Source organism: Cebus imitator, unplaced genomic scaffold, assembly GCF_001604975.1.
Source record: "Cebus imitator isolate Cc_AM_T3 unplaced genomic scaffold, Cebus_imitator-1.0 Scaffold61, whole genome shotgun sequence".
In the NCBI taxonomy this organism is placed as follows: Eukaryota; Metazoa; Chordata; class Mammalia; order Primates; family Cebidae; genus Cebus; species Cebus imitator.
This window is the reverse complement of record NW_016107376.1, coordinates 3302433-3320028: the sequence shown is the minus strand read 5'-3', so window position 1 is coordinate 3320028 and position 17596 is coordinate 3302433. Positions and strand designations below refer to the sequence as shown.

The 17596-nt window shown below is 40.7% G+C and overlaps 1 protein-coding gene across 2 annotated transcripts in view; it reads right to left on the bottom strand.

Annotated features, from left to right (window-relative positions):
* Nucleotides 1-17596, bottom strand: part of CUBN (cubilin) — a 305685-nt gene that overhangs the window by 82070 nt on the left and 206019 nt on the right. For both annotated transcript variants that reach the window (XM_037739008.1, XM_017529781.2), the window contains exons 41-48: nt 14968-15114; nt 11807-11997; nt 11466-11649; nt 6123-6297; nt 4794-4972; nt 4051-4260; nt 3276-3416; nt 1767-1948 (exon numbers count right to left, since the gene is read on the bottom strand). In XM_037739008.1, the coding sequence (XP_037594936.1) occupies nt 1767-1948; nt 3276-3416; nt 4051-4260; nt 4794-4972; nt 6123-6297; nt 11466-11649; nt 11807-11997; nt 14968-15114 (1409 nt within the window). The remainder of the gene's footprint in view (nt 1-1766; nt 1949-3275; nt 3417-4050; nt 4261-4793; nt 4973-6122; nt 6298-11465; nt 11650-11806; nt 11998-14967; nt 15115-17596) is intronic.

Sequence of the window (17596 nt, the reverse complement as noted above, 5' to 3'; positions counted from 1 at the left end):
CAACAATTTATCTCTATTATGTACAGGTACTAGGGATTCAGTGAATCCCCAGCAGTGAATGAAACTATGGTTTGACCTCAAGGAGCTTACATTCTAGTGGGGAAGCAGACAATAAACTGATAAACAAATCAAAATGACGTATGGCAACAGGTGTGGAGTGCTGTAAAACAACATGACAGGGAAGGGTCTGTAATATAAGGTAATTAGACCTTATGGATTAAAAGGCATTCAAGCAGAGACCCGAATGAAGTGAGGGTGCAGAGCAGGCCGCCATCTGCAGATGGGCATTCCAGATGGGAACAACAGCTGGATGGGGGGCATCTCAGCACATTCAAGGAATGGAATGGAGGTCAGACAGCTGGATCCCAGCGAGCGGAGACGAGGGGAATGTGAAATAAGACAGACAGGTAGAAGAGGGAGACAACGTCAGCCAGATGGGCCACAGATGCAATTTGGGATTTTCCTCTGAGTGATATGAGAAGCCATTCGAGGATTTTCAAAGGGAGCAATGTGATCCAATTGAGGCTTAAAACCATCACACAGCTGCTGTGTTGGGAATGCAGGGAGATGAGAATGGAAGCAGGGGGGCCAGGTGGAACTTACTAAAATAATCCAAGTGAACGGTGGGCGTGGTAGCAGAAGATATGATGAGAAGTAGTTCAATTGTGGATATATGTATATATTCTTTTTTTCTGAGGAGTCTTGCTCTGCTTTGTCACCCAGGCTGGAGTGTAGTGGTGTGATCTTGGCTCACTGCACCATCTGCCTCCTGGGTTCAAGTGCTTCTCCTGCCTCAGCCTCCTGAGTAGCTGGGATTACAGATGCATGCCACCACGCCTGACTAATCTTTGTATTTTTACGAGAGACAGGGTTTCACCATGTCGGTCAGGCTGGTCTCGAACCCCTGCCCTTGTGATCTGCCCATCTCAGCCTCCGAAAGTGCTGGGATTACAGGTGTGAGCCACCGAGCCCAGCTGATTGTGGATGTTTTTAAAGATACACCCAGTGGGATTTGCTTATAGATGCCATATAGGGTGTGAGAGGAAGGATCCCCAAACAGACATCTAGATTTTCAACCTGAGCAACCAGAAGTTTGGGATTATTTACTGAGATCGCAAATACTGCAGAAGGGGCAAGTTGGGTAGAGAAATGTACTAAACATTAACCCAGTCTACCTGTCTACACACACATACGTATGTACAGCACTTCACAGTTAACTATGTCTTTGTTATTCACACTCAGGGATCTCGTTTGCTTTCTTTCGCCGAAGGAAGCTGAGAGTGCTAAGGGCATGTGTGAAACCACTGGAGGGTGGCAACACAGAGTCAGGTAGCAGTGCTCTCCTACCACGAGTCCCTCTGCACCCCTGGAGAGAGCAGTGACTATGCAGGACCACCCATCTGCTCAGAACTTTCGGTGGCGGCTTGTGCTGTGACTCTGGTCCCATTCAGCTATGCGCTGCTGTAGGCTTAGCTTCCCACAGCCTCCCCGGTTTTGCCATTTGTCATGATCATTCACTCCTAAAACTTATTCTAACTGTGACCCTGATGCATGGAGTGATAGCTGAGAGTCTCTTAAAACAACTTTTACAATTATTTTGATGGCTTACTGTGATTTTGTGCTCTCAACAATACTTAGAATTTGTCTGAGTTATAGTTGCATAGATGGCAATTTTCCTCACCTAGATTTCTGACTATGGTTTATGGGTCAGTAAATTCCTTAAAGGATGGAATATAATAACATCTCAGGCCACAGGGAAAACTTACTATCACATGCTCATTGCTGCAGGATGGATGCCTGGCCAGTCTCAGGCTGTTAAACGTTAGGGTGATCTGCCTTCCCTCCAGGGCGGTGATTCTCCACTCGCAGATCCGGCCATGAGGATTTGGGTTCGGGTAGTTGGGAGAAGTAAACGTTCCAGTAGAGCCCTGAAGATTCCCACCACACTCTGATGTGAGGAAAAAAGCCAAGAAAACTTCCAATCAAATCCAAATGTCTCCTTCCATCAGGAAAGCTCTCAAAATTTAGGTATTTAAAAATTATTCTTCTAGACAAATGTATTCTCTGCATTTATTTATGTGCATCAGGATTTTAGTGAACACATATATTCACTTCTTATCTCTATTAATATTTAACCCTGGCTTTTATGGATCATAGTCCATGGACAGCAATTTAATTATCATCAGGGCCCAAGAAATATGAGAGACCAATAAATGTAATGAACTTAAGAATCAGGAAAATTGGCCAAGAGTGGTGGCTCACACCTGTAATCCCAACATTTTGGGAGGCTGAGGCAAGACCCCATCTCCACAAAAAAAAAAAAAAAAATCAGGAAAATCAGGTTAATGTCAGGCCTCCAAGTCCAAGCCTGGCCATTATAATGTTGGTGACCCACATGTACACCTCTGGACGGTCTCCAGAAGCCAGAAATTCTAAAGTAACTGGATGGCCACAAAGAGAAGTGAAACAACCAGCTCCTACCTCAACTGACTGCTCTCCCCCTGCAACCTTCAAACGTTGTTCCTTCCCAGCCTTGTGAAAATTTACCCCCTAGACATTAGGTTTTGCAAGACCTCCACCCCTCTGACTATGTCATTTATTTCACCCTTCCCTCTTCTTGCAACCGATACCCCCACACTTATGATTATGCCTGTTTGTAATAGATGAACCCTATCCTTGTGACCATGCATCCTGTGACAACCCCCTCCCGCAACACACACACACACACACACGACATCCCCACCGGCTTGCAAAACCACCCTGAACTGTAACTTCTGTACCTTTCCACTGTCTACCCCAAACCTATAAAACCAACTCCTATCCCACCACCCTCCACTGACCCTCTTTTCTGACTAAGCCCGCCCGCACCAGGGTGAATAAACAGCCATGTTGCTTACATAAGGCCTGCCTGGTGGTCTCCTTACATGAGTGACGTCCCTGACAGTTAATGTAAGTATCCAATTTTTCCAAACAAGATCTTTATTTCAGCTGAGTTTGTCACGGCAAATTCTGAGTAACTACAGGACTTTCTTAAGGTGGGCAATGCAGTATACCTCTCATCCTCTTACTATATCTCTTATGATACTAGTTATTTTCCCTTATAGCATTGATCACAGCTGCAATTTTTCATTTATCGCTGTGAACTTCTGATTAAGGTCCAAGAAGATAGGGTTCATGATTTGTTTTGTTTTTCAAACTATTGTAACACCAGTGTCTAGCGTAGTGTCTGTCCATTGCAGATGCTCAATGTTGTTTTGAATGAACAATGAACTCACCTTCCATGCTGGATTCAAATCGCAGTCTGAACCCTGATGCAGTCAGAGAGCCATCTGTGATAAACCTGACCACAGCAGTATTGCTAGAAGTGTCTATGCTGTCAGGAATGGTGTTTCCACAGTATCTGCCCAAGATGCTTCCTGTGAGAGGCAAATAATTAAATACACATGTCCAGGCGATTGATTTCTTTTAACCTCTGTTCGAAGTGTCCTGCGTATACACAGAAAATAATAAAAAACGAGACCCTGCCCATGAGGAAACTTTAATCTCTGTCAAGAAAGGCAAGAAAACATGAATAAAAATTTGCATATTCAAATATATAAAGAAATTTTTTTAAATGCAACCAATTAGGGGAAGGATATTTCAGCACAACAAGGAAGCGCTTGCTCATTTGGGTTGAAAAAATGGTCTGAAACAAGAGAGTGACAAATATCTGTCTATGCTACCACCAGGAGATATGCGTGACCCTTTCCCCGCCTCAAGCTATACGACACCCCTCAAATAACAGCATGTGGCAATGTGGTGTTTCAGCAGCTACAGGGTGTCCGCAAGTGGCCTCTAGGGTCAGCTGTATGACACCTGTGCTCTCGGCATCCACTGTTAATGGCAGAATAGAGGGAGAGAGTCTCTAGTACTGCCCAAAGCTCGCTCATCTGCACTCTTCTGCAGAGTATAGACATGCTTTTGCCTTTCCTGGAGGTGAAGAAACTTCAGAGGCTGAATAAGTACATATGAAAATAAACACCCAAAAGAGGGCAGATACATTTCACTAACCAGAGGTATGATTGTCCCAGATCTCCACGAAGTCTTTTTCACAGCCAGCGGAATTCTGAAGGTTGAAATCTTCAAAAGAGATTGTGAGATAGTGTCCAGAGAGCCCCTGGAGATGCCACTCACAGAATAAGTTGTCTCTATATGGAAGCGTTGGATGTCCCATGCTCTCAACAACACCACTTTGCCCTGTTACTCTTCCCCCGCACTGAGCTGCAAAAAAAAAAGAGAGAAATATTCTTTTACAAATTTTGTTCATTTCATTTGACCAGCACATTTGAAAACTTTCAGGTGTCAAGTGACTATGAATTGAAGTTTTTAAAATTCGGAAAATGGTTAGTGCTTTCCTCATTATTTGAATTCTACAGTGGATATAAACAGAAATGATACTGCAAGTCCAATATAATAGTGGGAAACAGAAGATGATGACAAATGGCATATTCTGTAATGTCACATTAATTATTTTGGAACACTATGTAAGAGCTATTAGTCGCAAGTAAGTTTCATCTCAAGAAAAAACTGATAGACTGATGGGGCCTGTCTACTAACCTGTGTTGATTCTAAAGACTGAACCCAAGCTCAGCTGGAAGGGATACTGTGGGGCGCCTGCCATTTCTGGTTTTACTATCAACTAAACCTGGGTGATGAAATAATCCCTACAATGATCCCCATGGCACAAGTTTACCTATATAACAAACCTGCACGTGTACCCCTAAACCTAAAATAAAAGTTAAAAAAATTATTACCTATAGAATACTTGGCCTTGAATCCCACATGAGAGGGGCTGTTGTCAGATCGAAATCTCAAATACATGACCTCTCCTGAGGACCACTGACTGCTGGGTAAAGCTGTCCCACAAAATTTGGAAAGTATTGGCGCATCTGAATCCACTCCGTCCCGCAACTCAAGATAGTTGGAAGTACAGCTAAAGTGGAAACAAAATTCTGTGAAATTTACACGGTCGATTGCCTTATTTTGATAATGACAACTTCACTCACTTTCTTTGAAGATACTATTAAATCATAGCATTAAAGACTATGATAGAATCAGTGTAAGTCACATGTCACTTTAAAATGCTGTATGATATTTTTCCTAATAATACATTGTTCCTGAATAGCTCAAAAAGACAGGTTTTACACGTTCTACAATGACAAATATTTACTTCCCTTCCATATTCTGTATCGGTTTTTACAAATATAAATGTTTTCAAACGAATCCCTATGAACTTCAAAGAACAAGTATTTTGTTCCACGTGTTGATTTGATACATTTCACAGGACAAAGATAAATTCTCTAACAGCTCTGTAATTGGGACTAATGGAGAGTGCCAACTGGAATTTTCTGTGTCCATGAAAGCAGACAAGTATGTACCTAATGTTTCTTGAGGAAGTCACATCAGCCAATTAACGCTCCATGAGGGAAGAGTAATATTAGATCCAGTGCCACAAACGGCAACAAAAGCTCTTATGTCTAAGTTTTGCACCATGTCTGCATTTATGCAAATGTAAACACAGTTTTGTTAAAGGAAAGAGAAAAACGGTATTTTATAATCTATGTAGTTTTCCTTTCTCTTTAACATAGTAAGACTTACTCTCTGTCTTGTAATCCTCTCAGAACTCTTATTAAATAAAGACTGAGAAATTACAGTGTATGTGCTTTACTACTGTTCTGACACTGGTGACCTCTGGTGACACACCACACAAATTCCCATTTGTTAAACAGACATTTTATCATTAGTGACACTGAATATGAGGCTGAGCAAATAAATATTCATCTATCAGAGACACGATATATTTCCTGTGGAAGGAAGAATGGATAACATCAATCTCAAGTAGCCATCCTCAGTATCCCTTGCAGGAAGTGTCTAGGGTCACAGGGGACAGTATCCATGTACATAACTTGCTCAGCTGATAGGACTGGCAGACTATGTTTTCAGGCCTGAGTCATTAAGCATTTTCATTTTCCCCCTAGATTCCCTTGCATGCGTGCTACTGAAAGAAATGCATTGTTCTGAGACATGACAGTTAAAAACTACCAACTTTGGATAGGAAAAAAATGAAAATGGAAGTGACATACTTGGGTGTTACTTCAATATCGAATTGGCCTTCAAATTGCAGCTGTATGCGTGTTTCCGATGGAGCTGCTAAGATCCAAATGCAATCGGCATGCGGGGGGTAATTATCCGGGTGGTTGGGGGATGTCACATACCCAGCAGAATCAGCATCATGGATGTAGACATGGCCTCCACAGGCTGTCAGCAAACACAGTTAAATCAGTCTACAATCTGGTAAGGGGATGCTGTCCATGGCTACAAATCATCTTTTAAAGTCAATTTCTCTGCATTTTCTCTCAATTTCCTTTCATCTGTTATGATCCTCATTTTCTTTTCCAGCAAACAAATTCTCAATTTGCTATCAAGAGAGCTACCAGGTGTGACACTTTTTAATTTGCCAGACCATCTACCTATTCTTATTGGAAATTTCATTCTTTCTTAAAGCCAGCCAAATGATATGGCACATGGTGGATGGGGCAGAGCAACACAGAAGCGTGAATAAATATCCACCACTTTGATAAGCATGTAAGTATGCCAGCAGTTACAGCTTCCCACTGAGCGTTCAGCACAGTAGAATGGTGCAGAGCTATGATCTTGGTATATTTAAAAGACTAAGCAGATACAGCTTTGCACAACTCTGTGGGCATTCATTCGTTACATTTCTTCAGGATTTAGATGCATTTGAAAAACAAGATCAATGGCATGAGACAATTTATGAGCCATGTTCTTCCAGAAGATAAAGGAGCTTTTTAATATGTCCTTTCTAAAAAAACAAAGTATTATCAAAAATAACTTTTCTATTATCACTAAATACTCTTTGGCATTTTCAACAAACAAACCAGAACAAAGTAAATGTACTTACAATGCCAATGAAATTAACCTGTCCAATCACTTAGCCACACAGATACTTGATCTACTTAACTCTAGCTACATTTATGTCCACTGTCACTTAGCCACTTACAGTCACATCCAGAATTCTGTCATTATCACCAACTCCCCCATCTCTGAAAATCTGAATTGCAAATCCCTTTGATGACCCCCAACTCCCGAGCTTCATGTCTTTCCTTCAGATTTCCCTTGTAAAATGCCAACTCCGTGATTGTGTTCAATTCAAGCCATTCATTCATGGAAACTGATGTCCCTGAATATATGTTCTCCCATCTCAACACCGCCAAGCAATTCACCCATTACTTTTCATGTAAACTACATCAGCCATTTGGAACTTTACTTCCTAAACCCTTGACTTTCCCCATTTCCTCTTGATTCTCAGCACACTACATTAGGCTCCACTTTACGCAGAAAGTAGAAGAAATCAGATGAGAATCCCTTCAATTTGTTATCCCTCATTTGTTACTATCCTTAATAAATTTATTTGCATTTCTACCCTCTCTTTTCCCCTCTGTACATTATCTTCCTGTATTTCTGGATCAAGTTCCCATCTTATTGTTTCCTCCTGGATCTTGTTCTATTTAATCTCTGTCTCCCTCTCTCCCCACCCCTCTCTTTTTCTCTCTTTTCATCCTTTATTCTTCAACCCTATCAAAGCACTCATGCTCTCCAAGTCACCTCACAGTTATATGACCAAAGAACTTTTTAAATTCTTATTTTATATCCACGGCATTTAACATGCTGATCACATTGTCCTTCTTTACATTTTTGTCCCTTGGCTTCTGTGACACCAAGCTCTCCTCCTCCTTCTTTTACTCCTCTCATCCTCCTTCCTCTGGTTCTTGGTGTCTCTCTCTAGGGCTTCCCTGACATTGCTAGAAGCTCTCGGGAATCCTCCCTGTAGACCTTTCATCCCACTCTGAATAATTCCCCAATTGCAGTCATACATCCTCATGACTTAAACTATAACCAGTCTGTTGATTATTCCTATATTTACAGATTCAGTCTAGACTCCTGTTCTGACCTCCGGACTCATGTTCAGACCACTCACTGGACATCTCCAATGGAGGTAATTCAGAGATTTCCAAACTGAACATGTCTCAAATGAACACTCTCATTCACTCGTGATCCAGAGTTCCATACATGAGTCATCAGCAGACTCATCAGCCTCTCTTCCTATGGACACTCTGTATCCACCCTTACTGCCTTACTTTTCTCCTTAATTCCTTTCACCATATGGCATATTATATATTTTATTTATTGTCTCTGTCTTAACACTAGAATTAGGCTCCATAAGGGCATGGATTTTGTTTGTTTACTGTTATATCCCCAGGACCTATTACAGTGTCTGTCTTGTAGAAAGTTCTTAATAAATATCTGTGGGACGAATGGATCCACCCAGCCAAAAAAACCTAACAACTACTCCTAAGACTCTTTCCCATCCCTTCCCACCTGCCTTATATTCAACTGACCTCCAAATTCACTCCATCCCATATTTATAATATCTTTGATATGCCCTCTCTCCCAGCTTCTTATTACCATTGCCTTGGTTCCGGGAGTAATTTTTTTCCCTAAATTACTCATTCATCTTGTCTCTCTCTCTTCAGTCTCTCCCGCCTCCAATGTTTTCAGTGTTGCAGCCACATTAGTGACTTAAATCTGATCATGGTGTTCAGGCTTTGGAGTAAAATCTTCCAACGCCTCCCATTACCTATCGATGAACATCTTAACTAACTTGGGGTGGCATCCATGGCTCTGAGCACAGTGATTCCTGCCTGCTTCATCACCATTAATTTTACCGCTTTTTGACTGTTCTCTACCAGTAGTGAATTCTTTCAAATTACTGAATATGACTTGTAACATTTGGGCTTTCTATGCACCCACATCTTTTTATCACTGATTGGCCAATCTCTTCATACTTTCTCTGGAGCCCTCACTGATGTCCTGGCCTGAAGCAGGTGTTTCTGTTCTGTGTATTCCTCTTTCTAGCACTTATTATATCATATACCACGTTCTTTTTTTTTTCTTTGAGACAGTGCCTTGCTCTGTCACCCAGGCTGGAGTACACTGGTTTGATTATGGCTCACTGCAGCCTCAACTTCCCGGGCTCAAGTGATCCTCCCAACTGAACTGACTGAGTAGCTGGGACCACAGAAGTGTGCCACCATGCCCAGCTACTTTTTAAATTTTTTTGGTAGAGATGAGGTCTTTCTATGTCACCCAGGTTGGTCTCAAACGCCTAAGCTCAAGTGATCCTCCTGCCTTGGCTTCCCAAAGTGCTGGGATTACAGACACGAACCACCACATCCAGCCCTATATCATGTTCCAATTGTGCCTTTGCTTGTCTGTCTCCTCTACTATGCTGTGAAGTCCTTGACAGAACTTGGTAGTTTGCATGATGTGAAACACTTTGTAAATGTTTGATTAATTAATTAATCAGCCTATTAATCAGGTAAGAAAAAAGGCATCTACCACAGGGTCCTAGGAATCTCAATCAACCATAGTGAAGGAGTGTCTCTGGAGAAAAATGATAAAAAACTAAGTGATTTATGTTGAAAGATGTTCACAAAAGGACCCATGTTAAAGGCTGTGAAATGGTAGAGGCATGGAAGAGGATGTGGTGGGAAGACAGCCAGATGGATGTGGGAAGTGGAAGGCTGGCTATAGTTATGAAACATGGTTGAGTTGGTAAATAGAGAGAAATAGGAGTGATGCCATTGTTTCAGGTTGCCAATAATAGGTTGTGAAATCAAAAGACTTTTGTTTAAATCTGATGTTAATGGCAGTCATAATAAGCTTCAAGAAAGGGAGAAAGTAATGGCCATAACCATACTTGCATGAACAGTGAGTCCACAAGGGAATAGAAGAGGTGCAATGTCAAATACACCCTTAATGTATCTCTTAGCGAATCTGAATTACCACTAAATGTTGACTTTAAAAATATAAATCAAGACTGAGACTATTAGCTGGGGACAGTGGCTCAATCCAGTAATCCCAGAACTTTGGGAGGCTGAGACAGGTAGCTTACCTGAGCTCAGGAGTTCAAGACCAGCCTGGGCAACATGGTGAAACCCCATCTCTACCAAAAATATAAAAATTAGCTGAGCGTGATGGTGCACACCAGTAATCTCAACTACTAGGGAGGCTGAGTAAGGAGAATCACTTGAGCCTGGGAGGCAGAGGTTGCCGTGAGCTGAGATGGCACCACTGCATTTCAGCCTGGGGGACAGAATGAGACCCTGTCTCAAGAAAGAAAAAAAAGACTGAGTCTATCATAAATATATATAGAAAAGTACAGTTTTGTAGGATGGGCTGACCTCTATTCACTAGACTCAAGACACTGCAACTCTCAAAATGCTTTGGTACCAGGTGAAAATCTGCCTATTCATGACTCAACTGCAATGTTCAGCATGGAGAATGGGAGAGATGAGAAGGTCCTAGCCTAGACAGCAATGGTGTAGGTGCCCACAGAGCTACATTACAGCTCCCTTTCTGTGCCAGAGCTCTGCACACTGGGAAATGACCAAAGCCTATTATTCCCTGGTGTTTTAGACCTTACTCAAGCTATTAGATTATTTTTGTGTGTCAGTTGGTGAAGACTTTTACCCACTCTTTTACCAAAATAGAGAAATGATGTTGACTTTAAATCTCACGCAATGTGCAATAAAACATGATTTAATTGATATATATATACACACACATATATATATATATATATATGTATATATACATATTTAGGAATCTGGGATTCAAGTCACAGGATCATTCTGAAATATATATTATCTAATTTCTGGTAGGACAAACCAAAAATTTATTATTATATTACTTTCTATTGACAATATCCCTTTATTTTGAAGTGATGCCTATTTATTTATTTATTTATTCAATTAAACACTACTAAAAGTAAATGTCACCAAAATCAAATCATTACAGAATTAAATGCAATTATAATCAAGTGTAATTAAGCAAAAGCAATTAAGTAAAGACCTTATGTAATATATAATTAAATCAGTAATAATAGAATCAAAAGATTATGTGTTCTTTTAAAAACAGCATACAAATTATTGCAAAATAAGGTAAACATAATTCTTATAATGTTTCTATAACCAGATTCAGCTTACAATTAGACATCTTATAATGGACATACCTAAAGAATTTCAGGGATCAAGAAGAATAAATTATTTTATACCCATGGAAAATTTCACTTTGGTCACTAATCAGATTTGTAGTCTTGGAAAAGTCCAAGCCTTATTTTAGTTATCTTTAAAATGGAAATAATGATACTTTACTTGAAAATTAGTCACGTTGCGATACTGAATGTATCAAACATAAGTACTTGAGAGTAGGCATTCTTATTAATTCTATTACTGTCTGTTCAGAAAAGAAAGCTTTATATGTTTTTTTCTCAAATCTATTTAATCAAAGCAGACCAAGCAATTCCAAGAAAAGTAGATATAATTCTCAGTGAAAATACTTACCTAAACTCTTTGCCTCATATTTGATCTTAAATCCTTGCCCTTCGTTACCATGATCAGAAATAAACTGAACAAACATTTGATTATCTGAGGTGAACAGAGTTGATGAAGCATGACTGCCACAAAAGTGACCATTTCCTCCAGGGGGTCCCAAGGGTGGAGAAGAGATATCAGGACCATTTCTTAGCTGGAAAGACAAATTAAAATGGCATCAACTCCTTTACATTGCAAAAGAAGGAGTACATAATTCTTATCCATTTAGGTCCCAAGAGAAAAATTATCATTTTGTTTTCTAAAGGAAGTCTACAGAAAACTAATTAGAAAGGATAGCCAGCAAGACCTACCACCACGTAATCCCCCTGGTTGCAAGAAGAATCTCCATTTGGAATCTGGAAAGGCTGCTCAAAATGGACAGCAATGGTCAGGCCACTTGGGACCAGGACATGCCAGGAACAGTTGAGGTCGGGTGGGTATGTCTCTGGATACTTGGGGGACGTAATGATCCCTCTGTCTGCATGCAAATATCCACCGCAGCCTTCCCACAAAGAAACAAAGATAGGTTATTTAAATAGCATTGGCAGCTGGATTTTTAAGCTTTCTTAGTTTTTTGGGGGGGTTTTCAAAGTGTAAGCAATAAAAATGCTTGAAAATAAAGCCAGAGTGTAGAAAATGATTAGTATAACAAGCATATATTGAGCACATGCTATTGGCTACTCAGTCTGTGGTAGCTGCTGAGATCTGGGATATAGAGGTAAATAATGGAGATGGCACCACTTACTTACTTCTGTGAAGATTTCTTTATAGATGGGAAGACATACAATAGCCAAATATATAATATGTGAGATGGTGATCAATGCTATAAAGAAAAATGGATGGGAGGAGGGAGAAGGGTACTTTATTGTTAGAGTTAAGCTAGAAAAGCCTTGTCACTGGAGTAACATCTTAGCAGAGACATGATGAAATGAAGGATCAAGCCAGATGGTTATGTGATAGAAAACATTCCAGCTCAGAAAACAGTGTAACGGCTCGATGTGTCAGATGGAAGTCAGAATGAGAGATCCCAAAGGTAGCATGACTATGTCATGCAGGAAACTGAAAAGACTTATTCTGAGTAAGAGGAGGAGGACATTGAAGGGTTTTGGGCATCAGAATGGCATGATCTCACTTAAGTTTGAAAATATCACTCTACGTGCAGTCCTTAGACTGTAAGGGGTAGAGGGCAGGGAGGAGCAGAAGCAGTGTGTCCAATAAAAAGGGGACTCTCTGAGACCAAGGAGAGACGACAGGCTTGTGGGCTAGGCTGGTAGCAACAGAATTGAAAAGGTGTGATTGGAATCTAGATATATTGTGAGGGTAGAGCCAGTGTGATTTGTTGATGGTTAAGTGTGAGACAAACAGAAAAGTCAAAAATAACATCAAGATTTTTGACTTAAAGAATAAGAAAAATGTACTTTCCATTTGCTGAGACTGTGAGGAGTGTAGAATTTGTGTGTTATGGAAACGGGTGGGAATAAAGTGTTCAGTTTTGACTGGTTAGATTTTTTGTTATCTCTCTCTCTAACTATCTAATTGAGTACAAGTGGTTTTTGGTTACATGGATGAAGTGTAAACTGGTGAGGTCTGAGATTTTAGTGTACTAGTTACCCGACTAGTGTACATTACACCCAATATGTAGTTTTTTATCCCTCATGCCCCGCCCATCCTTCCTGCTTCTGAGTCTCCAAAGTCCATTTTATCACTCACGGGTTAAATTAGAAATACTTTCAAGACCAGGAGCTGTCGAGGATGTATATATACACAGATACACACACATATTTATGTTGGAATTCACTAGGGATGGCTGGCAAAATATTAGGGAAATATTGGGGAAAGTTATAAGATTAGAGTCTCTAACCTTTTGGAAGGCTGAAAATTTTTAATGGAGTAGGCTAAAGGCAGCCAGTTCTTACATTAGAGTGTTAAGTCACAGGGTAAAGATTTAGGGACAATAAAACCTTCCCCAGTTAAATCTGTTCACTCCACATCCCTTTGTCTTTACTCTGTTTACTCCGGTAAATTTTGGGCTAGATGGTCCTCTCAGGGGGAGGTTGAAGGGGAATTCCTGTTAATGGTGTTTATTCTGGGCCCTAGAACCAAAAGCTTTTATCATTTGTAAAACCAGGCTTTTAGCCGTGTTAATTATCCACAAGGATATTGACTTAGAACCTCTGTTACTAAATCTATACTGAATACATGTGAGGAGGTACAGGGAGTGGTCGTCGGTTAGCGGCAATCACCCTCTGAAAGCAGTTGATGACCATCCCTAGCCCACTCAAATCACTGTACTGGGTGTGAGAGTGCATTCATTCATCCATCCTTGAGTCAGGGTCTGCAGGACAGACCTCTGTAGGGAGTGATCAACGTCTCAGGTAGTGAACCCAACATGATCGAGGTATCATACTTATATATATTATATACATAAATACATATACACATGCATATAAATAAATTACAATGGTTCTACCCTCACTATATACATACATATGTATATACGTATGTATGTATAATGAGCTTCCATATATATTAATATATACATGAGAGTGAGAGGGCAGGAGATGAAGGAAGAGGATGAAATGAGCAGGGATTAATTCTCCAGCTGTCAGGGCCTACCCTTCCTTGTCATCAGCAAGGAAGGGTAGACAGTTTACAGAGCTAGTTAAATTGCAGAGGAGAAAACTTATCTTAGGTCTAATTCCAAAGCCCATGCTCTTACGACTCTATGCGGCCTGCCTCCCTTCAGCAACAGCAACACAATTTATCTGCACTTGCTTCCTACATGGTAAAAGGTATATATAAGCATGGAGGAAATATTAGGTTGATTTTTAATGTTAGATTGAGAATATACTTTAAAATTATGTTTTTTAGCTAAAAACATGAGAGTCTTTCACTCTTCCATGGACTACTTTTATTACCTGTCATTTGGTTTGGATTTAAGGCTATTGCTGGACTTCACATGTCAAGTTTGAGAAGTCTCAATCATACTGCGCGTGACAGCATCCCATTTATGGTACCCGCTTGTGATTCATCAAATTCATATTTCAAGAGGAACAAACTCTTCCTGCCAACCCTCAAACGGATGATTTCAACCAAGTAATTTATGAAAATAAATGATGAAGTTTTGCTCCTTTGATGAGTTATGACTAAGAGCTGCACTCTAGTTCCAGCCCTCAGTGAGGCTGAAAATTTCCTGTAAAGCTCTCTCTCATGCATTCCATGGACACTGCTCCCTGGAGTGAAGATACCCCACCCAGAGATCCGAAGGCAGGACACTTTTGCATAACTTAGCCTCGGTCCTTTGGGTCAGGACTCAGCATTGCCGTAAGGGGAGCCAGCCATCCAGAGCCCTGGCAGAGACCCATGTCCTCTGACTTGTCTTGTGTCCTAGTACCCCAAAAAAATTATATTAGGGAGAGAAAAAGAGAGGAGATGAGATAACATGGGATTACAAAATATTTGAACTCATTACTCTTGTGAAAGGATGCATTGAAGCCTGCCCTGGTTACACTGGAGTCCGAGGTGAAGCGGATAAACATGTACTCTCCAGTAGACCGGATGGGGCCAGGAATCTCTCTGCCACAGAGAACTGCCAGCTGCTGGGCCAAGTTATTGTCTCCTACATTGAAAGAAAGGAAACAGCATGAAAATACCGTCTTGAGAATCTCCTCTACCATCATTTGCAGCTTAGCCCAAGCAGCTCACCCATTTTTCTCAGAACATCAGGATTCGTAGAAGATAATGGGATTCTGAAAAAGAAGGACCCCTCAAGGGTGACATCATTCTGGCTCTGGCTTGTAATGGTCCTGTGTGCCCTTTTCTTTACCACCAGTGCCCCACCCCCTACTTTTGTTTGAGATGGAATCTCCCTCTGTCACCCAGGCTGGAGTGCAGGGACACGATCTGGACTTACTGCAACCTCTGCCTCCTGCGTTCAAGCGATTCTCCTGCCTCAGCCTCTTGGGTGGCTGGTATTATAGTGGTACACCACCATATCTGGCTAATTATTGTATTTTTAGTAGAGGCAGGGGTTTTGCCATGTTTGCTAGACTGGTCTCGAACACCTCATCTTAAATGATTCGCCTTCCTCGGCCTCCCAAAGTGTGGGGTTCTTTACCATTTTTGATAAAGACTTCTTTGACAGTTTCTACTGCACCCTCCCTTTTATTTTTGAGCTGGAGTCTTGCTCTGTCGCCCAGGCTGGAGTGCAATGGTGCGATCTCGGCTCACTGCAACCTCAGTCTCCCGGGTTCAAGCAATTCTCCCAACTCAGCCTCCCAAGTGGTTGGGATTACAGGCACACACCACCATACCTGGATAATTTTTGTATTTTTTGTAGAGACCGGGTTTTGCCATGTTGGCCAGGCTGGTCTTGAACTCCTGACCTCAGGTGATCTGCCCGCCTCAGCCTCCCAAAGTGCTGGGATTACAGGTGTGAGCCACTGTGCCCGGCCATTTCCACTGTCTTTCTAAAAACAGGATGCCAGTTCTCCCTGTCACTAAAACTCAGAATCAGTGTACCTGGGATTTGGAAGCGATGAAGGACCAGTGATGAAACCTGTGTTGATTAGAGACTCTGACCTCAGTTACTCTGATTGCTGAAGGTCTAAATAAAAGGAAAAACAACGTTGGTTCCTTGACCTCAGATCCTACACTAACGTTACAATATCATTCACAAAAAGGTATGCAACTTTTATATGACCCTTTATTCAGTGCCAGTGGGGTTTTTTAAACAAAACTTTTCATTTGTGTTTGTTCATTGCTTTTCTTTGCTTTGGTATAAAAACAACCATACATTTGTGTGGAGAGTGACAGAAGAGTCCCAGCAAGTGTGCCCCACTCTCACAGAGAACAAAGGAAATTCGCAGGGGCACCTCATGTCCCCTTTTCATCTCGATTATCTTGGATATAAGCTTGGATCAAAGCCATTGTGCTGGCTGAAACCAAAGTGGAGCAAAGGGGATTACAGCAGACTTGAACTCCTTGGCTGGGAAAATATGCAAATTTTTTTTCTTTTGTCCTAAGGCAGAGAATTAATAAATTTCAGGTTTATAAAAAACAAAAATAGAATATGAGACATAAGCAAATATGCCCTTTTACACAACCAGCAACATGGATTCTTTGTGGCACTGACCACAGCTTGAAACTCATTCATTATTAACTACTTTAGAAAGTAAGTTATTTTCTATTCCTGTAATTACAAATGTGATGGCACAGTTATAAATGCAAAATGCGTGAAATTGCATTCTTTCAAAGGTTTCTGATTTCTGCAAACTTTTGCGTGCTTTACAATTCAAAAGTGTATCTCTTAAACTCCTTTTGCATTTATACTAAGAGCCCTTCATTATGCTATTTTGCTATACATTTCACCCAGTGTTGTTTTCTCTAACTACCTGTACTACTTTGAAGTTTATTATATGTCATGAGTTCACATGTATATTTTATCACGTGATGATAATGAGTTGAGTCTACTGATTCTGATTTCTTTTCTAAAATTCACTCCAGATTATCTGGTGAAACAATGCTTATCTCAAAATAAGTGCTTGTTGATTAGCTAACTCATTAGTGGGAAGATAACCCAATAATCACAGATGGTTTGTTACTTGCCCACCCACCCCTTCAGTCTTCATACTGAGTACTAGGGCATTTCTGGAGACTTCCAAAACCTTAACATATAGATTGCAGAAAGATTGAACCTAATCTTTAAAGAGGAGGGCAAGTCACAGAACGGTAAAGGCTACAGCACTAGAAGGCAACTTGGGAATTCTTTTTCTAGTCCAATCTTTCATTTTACAGATAGAGAAACTGAGGCCCCAAGATTATTCAAGACTGACCTCTACTGAGCAATTACTATATACCCCTTTAAGTGCTTCACATGTACTATCTGATTTTATCTTCACAGTGACACTACTAGGTAGGCATTTATTTTTATCCCCATTTTGCAGATGACAAACTGAGTTTTACAGGAGATACAAAGCTAGTCATTTTGCTGTATGCAAGGGCATAGGGCATAGAAGTTAACAGTGACATTAACCTTTGCAGATTAACCTCAGATGCCCCAAAACTATGCTATTAAATGACTGATGTAAGGTCATGAAGAA